Genomic DNA, 13,579 nt, shown 5'->3' on the forward strand with positions numbered 1-13,579 from the left:
TTTTCTCTATGAAACTTACTTAGGGGTAAGCTGCCTGTTTGATCTCCTTCACTTCCAGAGTCTGACATGGTGGTACTGTTAAGCTGTGATATTTATAAAAGTTGTGTCAATTAAAGGGTATTGCATAAAGTGCACACTAACCCCATACACAAAAAAGTGCTTAAGTCAATAAATTTGCAAGGATTTTAATCAAGCACAGTTGAGTATATACAAAGTTTTTCTCTGTCCTCGTGCAGGCCCAATTCCATTAGTAGGGCTAACGCTGACTTGGTTTACATGGGTAGAAAAACAGCACTTAACATTACCCTCTAATAGTTAATTCTGTTAAAATTTTAAGTGCTACACGGCCAATGTTTGTAAAAATGTAACCCTTCCTTGTACTTGTACATATTCATTGCTGTAAAATTGAGATGTTAAATTCCCACAACCTGCTCCCCTCTGACCTTGTAGCTCAGTCAGTAGAGCAGTGGCGATCTAACCCAAAGGTCGTGGGTTCAATTCCCAACCTGGTCAGAGTTTTTAACTGTCCTTGTGAGGGCCCAATTCATTAGTAGGGCTAACACTCACATGGTTTACATGTGTAGAAAACAGCACTTCACATTACCCTCTAATAGTTAATTCTGTATACATTATCACAGACTCATTAACAACACAAAAGTCTTGCAGATAAAACTGGCAAAGAATGCAAATCACAAAATGCCAGCTGAAATGAAAACTTAATCCAATGACTCCTGACGAGTACAATCGCCTGGTGTCAGACAGCGTAAATCTATCAAGTCCCACTCCGAGAAGTCAATAGGTTAAAGGGCACATAGTTTTGGGAGTGGATGTAGAGGTTGTTAACTCTTTCATTCCCGATAGTGCCACTCAATAGGTTTTTCTCTGTCTAACACCAGACAATTTAAAGAAAGTGCTACCTGCGGCAGAAAGGAGAAATATGTGCCGTGACAAAAATTGATTTGAGGTCAGGTGCCACTTGAAAATAACACATTACGAATGAAGAGGTTCCATGGCATGAATCGAGTAAGGCATTTTGTAGTTTCAAAATATTTGCCAATCTTGAAATAGTTCATTAGGATCCTTAGGCGTGGAAACACAATAATTATTAACCTTTACACTTAAACAAATAGATGAATTTTTGGTTTTTAAGAATTTCTGTCGCTCATAACCCAACGCAAAAGAGGCGTTTGCAAATCACAATACTTTTACCAATTTTGATGATGAAATACGCGGCTTTTCGAGTCTTGTGCAACCCCAGACAGGAACGTATTGTACATGTGCAAACGTCGGCATGCTAATTGCACAATTTGCCAGTTGTCAAAAAAGGAAAGAACGAGCCTAAGGAAAACGATGTTCCAGGAAATATAACCTCACTTCATAAAGATTATACTTGTTTGTTACAAATATAATAAAAAGCCTTGGCATACAATTTCGTCAGAGGTTAGCTAAGATGAATATTATCAGTGTCTTGCAGAGTTCAATTTCGGTCATGTACTTTGAAGTACAAATTTTAAACAGAAAATGCCTTCCGCAACATAATGTTTTATTTCTTATTTACCACTTGTACATACTTGATTAACAATCTTAAGCTTTCATGGCCACTCACCTATCACAGAAAGCTGATGGAGGTCGAAATTATTTTGTCCAGTGGAGAAAATTGCAGCCACGAGGTGGTAAAAGATCTCCAGCGCCTGCAATAATGTAAGGCCATTGGGTCAGCATTTCTTAAACGGGGAAGACTGGAACGAGGTAACCATTTTTCCCGCCCGTGAAGGAAAGCATTTTGCAAGGGGGGTGGGGTGGGGAAGGAAGAGTATTGTGCAATTACGAGAACACTTTTTGCACAGGTGCACGACTAGGCGTAAAATTCAAGCGAGCCCCACGTTTACCAATCGATTTCGTGGTCCACCCTTTTCCTTAGCCAACCTCAAATCAGCTGTGATTTTTGCGCTTCATGCGTTTTATCATGAGTTCCTGAGGCCCGTTTCTCGAAAGTCCCGATAACTTTTCGGGACGAAAAGCCATTTGTGAAAATGGCAACCGCTTGTTTTGGAAAGCCGATCTTTTGACATGTTTTCAAGGTAACAAAAAGAAACATTACTGTGAAGTTTGACGACTTAAATCCTCTCCGTTCTTGAGATACAAAGGGAATTGTGACACCCGAAAATGGCCCGTAAAGTTTCGGGACCTTCGAGAACCGGGCCCCTGGACCCTAAAGCCGATGACACACGGATTTTTGGGAAGCAGGGATGGCGCAGTGGTGAGAGCACTCTCCTCCCACCAATGCGGCCCGGGTTCGATTCCCGGTCCCGGCGTTATATGTGGGTTGAGTTTCTTGTTGACTCTCTCCTTGCTCCGAGAGGTTTTTCCACTCTCCTCAAAAACCAACCATGCCAAATTCAAATTCGATCCGGAATGCACGGACATATGTTGAACGAGCTCCTGAGCGCTTTTAAGGTGTTCCTTGGGTAAACAATTTCCAATTCCATTTCCAACATCCTGCAACACTTGTTGCTCAGCAAATGTTGAACAATGTTATATAGACTTGTTGAACGGAATAGAGCTGGCCTCAGTTGTTCAATTGACTGGATAGTGCTATCCACCGGATAAAACAGTATCCATTGGATAGCGCAATTGATTACGCTATTACTTATCCACTGGTTAGTGATTTATCCGGCGGACAGCCCTGCAGTGCGCGCGGCAGTCAAATGTGTGCTATCCTGTCAATCATTTGCCCTTTCACTGGAAACTATGCATTTCTGTGCGTAAATGACGTTGTTTTCGATATACCCTATGGAAAGGACGCTACCAAAGTATTTTTTCGCAAAGTTAACACAAATAAATACATTATCAATACAATTTTGACGTCTTCTTACGCTCGAAAATACCAGACTGAATTCGTCTAAAAATAGTAAGAAAAAGCGCAAATAACAGGCAAAGAACGAAATCTGTCGTTCGAATCGCCGCTCTCCGGCAACCTAGTTTGGCGCCAATGTTTGTTGACAAAAACGTTGCCACAAAATCTTTTAAATGGTTTTCTGGTCCTTTAAAACTGCGAACCTATTGACTTGACGTCGGATAGCACAGTTTTTTCTCCCTAGCTGAATTCTGATTGGTCAATTTAAATTTCAGTAGCTCTCACCGTATGCACGGTTGATACGCTATCTCAGACCTATTGAATAATTTGAAAAGGGCTTTGGTTGATGGTCTTATCTCTTAATGATGAAGAAGAAGAAGAAGAAGAAGAAGAAGAAGACGAAGAAGAAGAAGAAGAAGACGAAGAAGAAGAAGAAGAAGAAGCAGAAGAAGAAGAAGAAGAAGAAGAAGAAGAAGAAGAAGAAGAAGAAGAAGCTTCTAAGAAACACACCCAATTCAAACCACATTCAGACCAAAACGGCTAAAAAACCCTACCCTTTAGGGCCGCACATACCTATATTGCGCATATAGGGGCTAATATTTTTCAAAGGTCCCTTTGGAGGGGCTTATTTTTGAAGGGGCTTATATTCGAAGGGGTTTATCTGCGGAGGGAAATTTGCGTTTCCAAATTAATTGGGCTAGCCTTATAGTTTGAGGTAAATTTACCGTTTTTGCTTTGTTTTCTTTGTATTTGAGGGCGAATTTTCCAAGTACAAGCTACTGGGGGGCTTATATTTGGAGGGGCGACTTAACGGGGCTTTTTGTGCGTTACCGCTTTGGGGGAGGGGCTTATATTTGGAGGGGCTTATAAAAGGAGGGGCTTATTTTCGGAATTTTACAGTATACATCAATGAAACGATGAAAAATGGAGGATATTATTCTAAAAATAATTGGGTCTGAGAAACGATCACTCGCCTGGCAGTCATTGTACTGAATTAGCTTACTACATGATTTGTAGCTTTAATAGTAAGTAGCATTTTTTTCCCATCTTTTGCTGACTTCATTCAGCACTACAGTCATCGATAACCTCAAATTAAACATCAACTTCTTGCACAAAGGTTCTATTGAAGGAATCAGTGAGGATCATTCCTTGTTCCTTAAGAACACCTTGTTCCTTAAGAACACCGATTCCGCTTATGACTCCGTCGCTTATGATCTGACAGTGAAAACTGCGTTGTCGAAGTCGGACTGAGCGGTAGCGGAAGAATAAACCAATCACAATACTCGATTCCAGGCATTATGATTGGTTGGTTCTTCCGCTTCTGCTTCCGACTCCGACAATCTAGTTTTCACTGGATCATAAGCGACGGAGTCATTAGCGGAGTCGGAAGAAAATGGAAACGTTCTGATTCTTCCGTCGACTCCGATTCCGTCGAGCTTATGACTCCGCTTACGTCTACGATCTTTGATTTTCACTAGGTCATAAGCGCTCTGATCTTACGACTCCGACTCCGACTCCGACTTCCGTCGCTAGTGAAAACCAGTCTTAAGAAGGAGCCTCAGAAGGAGCCCCAAGTTTCAAATCGAGCAAGTGCACAATGGTTTTGAATCGAAGTGCGCTCTCAATGAAAAACATATGCGTGCCAAGAAAGAAAGCCCACAAATCCAACCTCGTTCCCAGGGCTTTTCTCCTCCTCTCCTCGGCGGAGAAAAGCCCTGGGAACGAGGTTGCCCACAAATCCTTTTCTAAACGAAAGTCAGTGGCATACACTTCTGTCTGTTCTTATTTTTCATTCGAATCCAAAGAATGGGGACATGAAGCACAAACTGATCCCTCTGAAGAAAATCAAATCACGTGGGTATGAAGATCACGTGACCCCGAATGACATTATGAAATGATTTTTACAATTCCTGGAAGAAAGTTAGCAAGAGTGGTTATTTGACTTGTTTCTCCTGGATAGTAAACTTCCTTAATTAAGTTAATCATAATTATTGTAAGAATACTAGAGCAAGTAGTCACTTGACAAATCGCTGTTATGTTTTGCAGAATTATCGCTGAAAAGTTCCGTTAGCGAAATGTGAAGGAATGTCCGTCCAATCTTGTGGTTAGAAGAAACCAATCGTAGCGCAGGTCGATGTCTTTAATTCAAATTCTCAGTGTATATAAAAAGAGATAGCTTACGTGATATCACATAATCACGAACGTGACGAGACAATTTTCAGTTTACCTCGCACGTGATGGAACGGAGTACATTAATTCACCACGTCACATCTTTGAGGTCTGGAGCATCTCATGGTTTGTGTGGGTTTCACTGAACTGATTATCACGTGATTAACTTAAAAGATCGAGCTTTTGTATTGGTTTCTCTAGACTCGAGAGATTTGTTCCAGATTCTCAGTTAGTGTGAAATGGCCCGGATCGAGGTAGGAAATGAATACTACTCTGTCTAAAGGCGCTGTTACACTGTGCAATTTTTCGTGATCCTTTGTCTCGCAACGCCATTGCGAGCCATTGCGAGACAGGGTGCAGAAATCATGGCCCAATGTAGCATACCTTGCAACGGCCAAAAACGTTGCGAGACGAGTTGCAGAAACCGTTGACTTTCCGCAACGGTTGCAACGAATTTTGTATTGCGCAGCTGCAGTGTAACATCTGCCCTCAACTTGTGTCACAACGGTGTGACAGCACCTTAATTAAAGGCTTTTTCTCGCGCTCGCTTCTTCCTCTATCCGGACCATTTTTTCACTTGTCCCCACCAACTTAGATCCTGGAACAGGTTGCGGGAAGAATGAATGTGACCCCTTGACCAAGCCTGGGGGCAATAAATCTCGAAAATTTCGAAAGTTAGGCTATCTGTCACGAAAAAATGCCTTATTTAGAAATTAACTTGGCGTTATTTTCTAATCACTGTTTTTCGCTTTGAGAGAAACCCTGTTTGGAACAAATCGGTCGAGAGGCTCATATTGCGTGTTCCTTTGGGCATTTTAGCAAAAAAGAAAGGAAAAAATTAACCAAAACAAAACGCCCACCTTTAGTCCTGACCTCACGTCAGCGATAAACCAAGTGTCCGTCTCTCAACTCTGCAATCATATCTTTTTTCGAAAACACATGTAGCGTGAATATTCGAGCCAATCAGAAGTGTCGTGCCAGGGCCTAAGGAGCATAATATTAAAAAGGCGTTGTACTTGTATGTGGTTGTGTTGTTTTCGTGGTCAAGTGCGAAGAAGTTTGCGAGGGTTTTGAGCACTGAAGGTATGCCATGTCAAGCTAAAAGTAATTGTTGAATTGATTGTAGAATTGTTAATGCTTCCTGCGAATTAGCGTTGAAAGGCAGGCTGATTTGATCTTGTGAATTCTGATCTGAACAGAGAACATGGAACGACGCTTTACTTGGGCATTAATAAGCGTATTAAAAATTATTTGAAAGTACCGAACATGAGAGTAATGTAAAAAAAAGTAATATAATTTTGAGAAAACTGTCACCTCCTCCGTCAGTTTGTAGTAAGATATCTTGACTGCGTTTGGAGAACGAATAAGAGTTCTCGAGGTCACTTGACATCACCCTGGTCACGATATGTTGTGGAGTATCACGAGACTTTGTATGCAGTTAAAAACGTTTTTAAAATTTTGTTTAACAAAAATGCGATGATGCTTGCGAAATGAATGTCGCGGGTATTTCGGTCGATGAAAGCTAAAGGGTTGGGCTGGGCCTGCATTTGCGCACCTAGAATTACATTTTGTCCTCTTACTAGTTAAAGAATTTGTTACCAGGTTTCGCTTAGACGGGTGTGATATATCGGACTGATTTTTGAACGAGATAGCCACTAGGAACACCCTGAAAGTGGGTTCTGTCTTTCTAGTAAACAACGAGTCGAAAAAGAAAAAAAAACTTGGCAGAACATTTTGCGGTGACACAGCTGCACGATTTAATTGCGAAGAACAAAACAGTCCAAGGTGTTTGTCGACTGGTTATTTCTGTGGATAATTCCTTACGTCTCAGTTTAGAAATAATAAATTAAATATTCAGAAAATTATGCCCATCTTTATTCTAGCCCCGTATTGATCGGTGGACTTTATTTTGTGTTGACTTGTAACGTACAACATGTCACTATCGCTAATATAAGGCCACAGTTTTGTCTTTCGTTTTGGTAGATGTACTTCATTGTACAGTACTTTTTGCAATTGTGTATTTGATTGACGTTGACGGACGAAGCGCCAGTTAAGTTTTGTCAAATTTTCCCACCACACCGTTATTGATCACTTAACTCCAAAATTTGAGGAATATCGTTATAAATTATCAAGTCAGCTCTTTAATATTTCAATCCATCTGGACGATCGGCCACTAATTTTAGAACTGACATACTATGTGACGCATGATAAAACTACAGAAGCGTGTTGATGATCAAGTAAAAAATTCATTTACCTAGTTATAATTTTGTTTTTTTTTGCATTTGTTTGGCTTCGTCAAGTTAGTATTAGCTAGCTATTTCTTGAAACATACTGGAATTTAAATATGTGGTAAAATTTTTCGGTTTTTTTAATGTTGTGTAGAGTTAATATTTTTAAGCAGGTAATAAATAACCTGGCATCTCACTTTTTCGACTTAAGTTGTCCGATATTTGATTGTTTTCCCCAAAAGATCGAAAAGAAGTTTCTTGTTTGGGTGTGGGTAAATATTGCTTATCCAAAAAAGCATAATATGGTATGGTTGAAGATCTCTTTAGACAATTTTATGAATATTATTAATTTAAAATAAATTCTTGCCATTTTTTAAGGCGTTGGACAGCAAACTAACATGGAGGGAGGAGCAAAGCTCATCAAGTATTTGGTTGTTTTCTTCAATTTTATTTTCTTTGTAAGTAGCCTGATATATAAATTTTGACCTCTTCCTGTCAATTGCTATTATATCTTCCAAAAGAGCATAACAGTCAGCTTGTTTTGAATTGAGGCAAAGCTTTGAACTGAAAATACAGTAACTGTAAATTCTTCCTGTTGCCACAAGAAAACAAAATTTGTTTCAATCTCTACTCAACATAATTTTTGCGGCAAAAGGGGCATTAAATCACCTGGATAAACTAATTTCTTGTTATATTTCGTAAAAAAGTGAGCAAATCAGCTATGGAGACAAGCTACTGTTCTTTAGGGATGTTTTACGCCCTGGCTAATGCATTCACACATTTTTATAAAAAAATTGTTGGATCAACATTGTTAGAACGTGTAGCATGCATGTTTGATGACCTTTGTTCAACAAATTTTGTTGGAAGAATGTTTTGATTTTTGGTCAAACATTTTCTCCAACATACAACAAATGTTGATCGAATCATGTAGTCACGCTTTCAACAATGTTGTATTGCAAAGCTAAGACTAAAGTGACATGTTTCCAACAATGTTATATGTGCATCCAACATTGTCAGAAGCGTTCTTACAACAATTAATGTTGGGACATGTTCTTCTAACAATGTTACAACATGTAGTCAGGCCATTTCTTAAATGCAGTTATGCTTTTGTCTTGGATGAAGAGTGTAGGGTATGTCTTATTCTTTTAGAAGTGTAAACAGTCCAAAATATTTGGCAAGAAGAAGGGAGCGTGTGAGAGACCTTAAAATATATACATGCGAAGCATGGAACCTTGGGGTGACCATACAGTTTAGTTTTAGGAGTGAGGGAAACAGGTGTTGTTCCCATCTTGAGGAATTGTAAAACACCAGGCCCCAGTTGTTCAAACAATGGATAGCGCTATCCGCCGGATAAATCACTATCCACTGGATAACTCAATCAATTTTGCTAGTGTTTATTCACTGGATAGTGATTTATGCGGTGGATAGCGCTATCCATCGTTTGCACAACTCGGGCCTGATGCTTTTTTTGAATGTGTAACCAATGAAACTATAACATGTCTGAAATCATTTAAATAATATTTTAATGACTTATAGAAATAAGCTGGTTGTATATGAAAAATAAGCCCTAACATCTTCACCTATAGCAAAAAAAAAAAAGGTTTTTACTTTGAAATTTCATTTTAATTGTGCTGTAAAACTCAACAAAATGAGAAGCTGCTTGTTTCATGCTGCTAGCTGAGCTTGTGATTGGAAGGCATACATATTTATACCTCAGTTGATTAAGTGACTGCTGATTTTGTGAACTCTGTGCCACTTGTGCAGCCAGTTGTTAGAGGGAAAAAATGGTAAGAGTCGACATAATTATGTGTTTTTTAAGGTTGGATCAATTAAGGCACTTTATAAGTACAGTATTAAATTCTAAGAGGTGATGACTTCACCTTCAACATACCATTATTTTATTATATTTAATTTACCTTTGTCTGTTTGGAGGTGTTTGGTTGTGTTCTGATTGGTTATGGGGCCTGGGCACTCATCAAGCTTGGTGACTATTCCACCCTCACTGAAGGATCTTATGCAGCTGGTTCCAAAGTAATGATCGCTGCTGGAGTTTTCATTGCCCTCATCTCCTTCTTTGGGTGCTGTGGAGCATGGAAAGAAAACCGTTGCCTGTTGATCATTGTAAGTGAAGAAAGTAGCTTTAATGTTGTGTCAATCAATTAGAATGCTCTAGGAGAAAAACTCCTTGTATACTCTGACCGTGACAAAGAACCAGGGGGGAGTACTTCATGGGCCGGTTTCTTGAAGGCTGTTTGGCGGTAACTGTTGGTTCAGAGGTATCAAAACAGGGACTCGACATTAAACTCACCTGTTTCCCATCTTAGAGTAAAATGTAACGCTTGGAAAGTAAAAAAATAGAAATGCGCTAGAATACTCACCTGATTTGGAAAGTAAATTTCTGACTATGACAGAAAACCGATTTTTTGTTTTAAAGGCCTTAAGCCAAATGTATGCAAATCAAGTGAGCAAGCAACCCCTAAACATTGAGTGATTAGCAAACGTTTGCCATGATCACCTCATTTTCCGCCATGTCAAAGAGCTCCTGTCTGAGGAAGTCTGGGTACAACAATCACAGGAAAAAATCACACGTGGAAACTGGATGTGCCATATTGGATTGGGGCTTCTCAATAAGATCAAATAACAAACTGACGGTACCAAGAAACATTTTTTAAATTATATCTGTGGTAAGCAACTTAAATGGTGTAATCCATTTTGGAAAAATTGAGAATCTGAGACGGAAATCAACATTTGAAAGTGGTGTCAAAAGTTAGTGTCAAGCCTTGCAAAACCTAAAGGTTTCCTTGGTATTTAACACTGGTTACCCAGGCCAGGTTATGAAAAGAATTTTAAGAAATGGTCTATTTTCTGCTCACATGTAAACATATTACGAGACTTGTAAGTCATCTTTTGTCCTTGTTTTGCTCACTTTTTGTATACAATCAAATAATGTATTTTGCACAATTGAAAAAGAAATCTTATTGATCACTGCAATAATTTAACTGTTTTTTTAATATCTCTAGCGCAAAAACCTCGTTTTAGGAAAAGACTAACTGCTTGAATCGAAGTTACAATCCCATCTTGTGTAGCTCTTTATTTAACAACTGCCTCGCAAAGTGTATTTTCTTTGGTCCAGATAAAACTTCATCTTGATTGGTTGTAGAGTGAGAGTAAGTGTAGCTGTCGTTATATATTGATCTAATTAGTGTGGAAGTGTATTATAAAAGAAGGAACCAGGTGAAGCCAGGCTTGGTATGGTAATGAATATGTCTGCTTTCCACCAGTGTGGCCTATAGCTACGGGTTGATAATGGGACTCTAGTGACACCATTATCATATCTTTATTTACCCTTTGTTAGAGTAGCTTGGTGTAGCTAATACCTCCCAAGCATTTTCCCTCCCATTGTGAAGCTTAAGCAATTTACTTAGTTATAACCTTTGTTTTATTCTTTATTCAGTTCTTCATTTGCCTCTTGGTTATTTTGTCTTTGGAAATTGCTGTTGCCATTTTGGGTTATACCAACCGTAATGAGGTTTGTACTATTCCAGAAATTTTGCTTTAATTGTTCTTTAAATGATTATTCAATGCCGAGGAAAGGTAGCATCAATTGCAGAAAATATGGCAGTAAATTCTGAGTGATTTTAATTTTAAGTCTTTGACATTTGGTGTATATGTAGTTCTTCCTTTGTACATCAGCTGGTAGGGGCAAGGAAATCAGTTTAAGTTTCTCACCATCAAAATTTTACTAATCTTTTACTAACCAAGCGCGAGGGCCGTACTAGGGAATATTTGCCAGAGGTCATGGCAGCTTGAGGTCTGGCAAGGTTCATACAAAATGACCGAGGGCCAATATTCCCCAGTACATGTTCCTGAACAAGTGAGGTTGGTAAGTTTTTGTTACATGGCATTGTTTCTTTGAGTGATAATGGAGACTTCTCCACATGGTGAATGTTTGTAATCTTTGTCTTCCACCAGCAAACTTTGAAAGGTACGAGTAACCGTTTACATCAAAAGTATTAATTCCGCTTGCTATAATGTGTGGTTCCAGAAAATATCCATACCCCCACCACGGAAGACTTTTTGATTTGCACCCCCCTCCCCCCAGGATTTTCCGTTCCAGGGGGGGTCTTTGATGACCCCCCTCCCCTCAGGAATTTCCAGAACGTTTTTACTTATAAAAACGACAGTGAATTAGTTACGTAATTGCGGTAGAATTTTATTACAACAGTGTAAACATTTAGGTTAACTTTTAGAAAAATATAACGCTTTGTTAAGCTCATTATCCAGCTAAACTTTCAGCTTGTGCGCTATCAACTTTGCAAAGCTTAAACATTTGGGTTGCACGTCGACTGTTTCACGTTTTTGTGCGAACTTCGATGAGAACATTTCACTCGCTTAAACAACTGCGCAAACCATAGTAAATAAATCAGAAACTTGCAAGGTTCCTTTGTCTACACATTTTGTCAGTTTCTTCAGGTTGATTCTTTAATATTTAGGGACCACAAAAGTTGATGCAGTAGGTTTCGTGAACGTCGTCACAAAGGCGATTGTTTTACGAAGAATATTATCGACTGTTATTGTTTTTGGCGCGATTTACTTCCTCCAATGAGTAGTCAAACTCCTGTTTTAGAATTTCCAGTTTGACATAACGAACTGAACCTCAACAATCGTTTCCCGAGGCCGCAATAAATATTGCGTTTACTCAAAGAAGAGAAAACTTGACTCCCGGTTCCTGTCCGTGGTCTAAATGCCACCCACAAAAAAGAAAATGTCGTTGCACACAAGCGTTGAGATGGTGGGAACTTGCGTCTTATCGCATTTTCAATGAGTTACTACCCCCAGTAAAACATAAATCCTATCAAAAATGTGTTTACTGCATGTGAAGGTAGCGAAAAGTGATACTCAAGTGAACGGAAGTGTTGGTTGGACGAAAAAGAGACAAACGTGGAAGTCTGGGGATGAGACTCCAGTTGAGACCGCCATTTTAAATGTTTTGAATCCGTCCCAAATGAAAGACACATTGTTTTTAGCTTCGGGAGATTGTAGCGCTAGCTAACTCAAAGAAAAACGGAAACATTGAAGCTAATAGTATTAACTTTATCTCAAACCGGACTTTTGTTTCAAAACATCGTCCGATAGTGTGTTTTGTGCTTCAGATCGATCGTATGTTGCTTTCAATGTTTTGTATGTGGTTCGTGACCCTTTGGAAAAGTAGTTTCCCACGAAACCCCCCTACCCCTTGGAAATTACTGCCCTTTAACCCCCCTTCTCCCTCGGAATTTCCAATTGTCTTCCGTGATGGGGGTATGGATATTTTCTGGAACCACACAATTTTAATTAATGTTGTGATGAAAAAAAAAAAAAATTTGCTTTTTCAAAACTTTTTGTATTTCGCTCAACTTGCATTTACCTGGAGAGAGAAAAAATAGGGAAACGGACTGTTTCCATGATAATGATCTGAACTGTAAAATCCCGACTGAAAACCAGCCAATCAGATTGCTCTATATAGCCTGAGAATTGCTTGCCATAATAATTATAAGTTTATTTCTCTATTCTGTTTCCTGCTTCCAAAACCCATATAACAGTTTGTGTTTTGGGCCCCTCTTTGTCACAACATCCTTTGAAAAACTTGCAGAGGTCCTTAAGCTTATATATTGCCTCTACATCATTGCATAAGGTGCGTTTAAGGTCATTCCATCTTCAGCCCTTTATCGCAGAAAAATGTTTACCGGTACCATTCATGTTGATCAAAAGCAAATTTAGTGACAAGGCCTTGCAGTTGGTCCTTTCTCAGAGCATTCAGCTTTTGTCCACACCCATCTTTAGAAGGTCGTTCCTTAGGTGATATGTTTCATCCATGGATGCCAACTGGAAGTGAGCTACAGGCTTTTATTCATTTAACCCATTAACTCCTGAACCCACCCCCCATTGAGGAGCAAAAAAAAAAAAAAAAAAGCATTAGACAGAGTAAGATCTGTGAAGTCGAGTTTGTACAACATGCAAGCTAGTGAGCCATATGTGAGTCAACTCTCAGTTATTGAAAACTAACCATTTTAAAATTGGTACTTTTAGACTTCAATACTGTTCATATTTGAAATAGGTGCTTGGACTTGAATGCGAGTCAATATGTGAGCCATGCGAATCAACATGCGTGATTTGTATCATGACAGTCACTGCCTCTCAGTTAAATGTCATGTATACCACTTATATTATCATTGTTGCCTTCTGTAATTATCAAGACAAATGCTGAATTGGAATTTTGTGTGAAAACTATATATATAATGACCCAATAAAGTGAAAAAACTATGATCTATCACTAAAAAAGCCT

General features: G+C 39.0%; 2 protein-coding genes across 2 annotated transcripts in view; one reads left to right on the plus strand and one right to left on the minus strand.

Moving 5' to 3' along the window:
- LOC137971291 (nucleosome assembly protein 1-like 1) overlaps window positions 1–5,969 on the minus strand; it is a 38,816-nt gene extending 32,847 nt beyond the window's left edge. Inside the window, exons 1-3 of the mRNA XM_068818096.1 lie at window positions 5,887–5,969; window positions 1,607–1,691; window positions 20–83 (exon numbers count right to left, since the gene is read on the minus strand). Of these exons, the coding sequence (XP_068674197.1) occupies window positions 20–68 (49 nt within the window). The 5' untranslated portion in view covers window positions 69–83; window positions 1,607–1,691; window positions 5,887–5,969. The remainder of the gene's footprint in view (window positions 1–19; window positions 84–1,606; window positions 1,692–5,886) is intronic.
- Window positions 5,970–5,977: 8 nt separating this feature from the next.
- The window catches only part of LOC137971293 (CD63 antigen-like), a 13,186-nt gene continuing 5,584 nt past the window's right edge, over window positions 5,978–13,579 (plus strand). The window contains exons 1-4 of the mRNA XM_068818097.1: window positions 5,978–6,109; window positions 7,633–7,712; window positions 9,187–9,375; window positions 10,709–10,783. Coding sequence (XP_068674198.1) covers window positions 7,653–7,712; window positions 9,187–9,375; window positions 10,709–10,783 — 324 coding nt within the window. The 5' untranslated portion in view covers window positions 5,978–6,109; window positions 7,633–7,652. The remainder of the gene's footprint in view (window positions 6,110–7,632; window positions 7,713–9,186; window positions 9,376–10,708; window positions 10,784–13,579) is intronic.

This window comes from Montipora foliosa, chromosome 9 (genome assembly GCF_036669935.1).
Source record: "Montipora foliosa isolate CH-2021 chromosome 9, ASM3666993v2, whole genome shotgun sequence".
NCBI lineage: Eukaryota > Metazoa > Cnidaria > Anthozoa > Scleractinia > Acroporidae > Montipora > Montipora foliosa.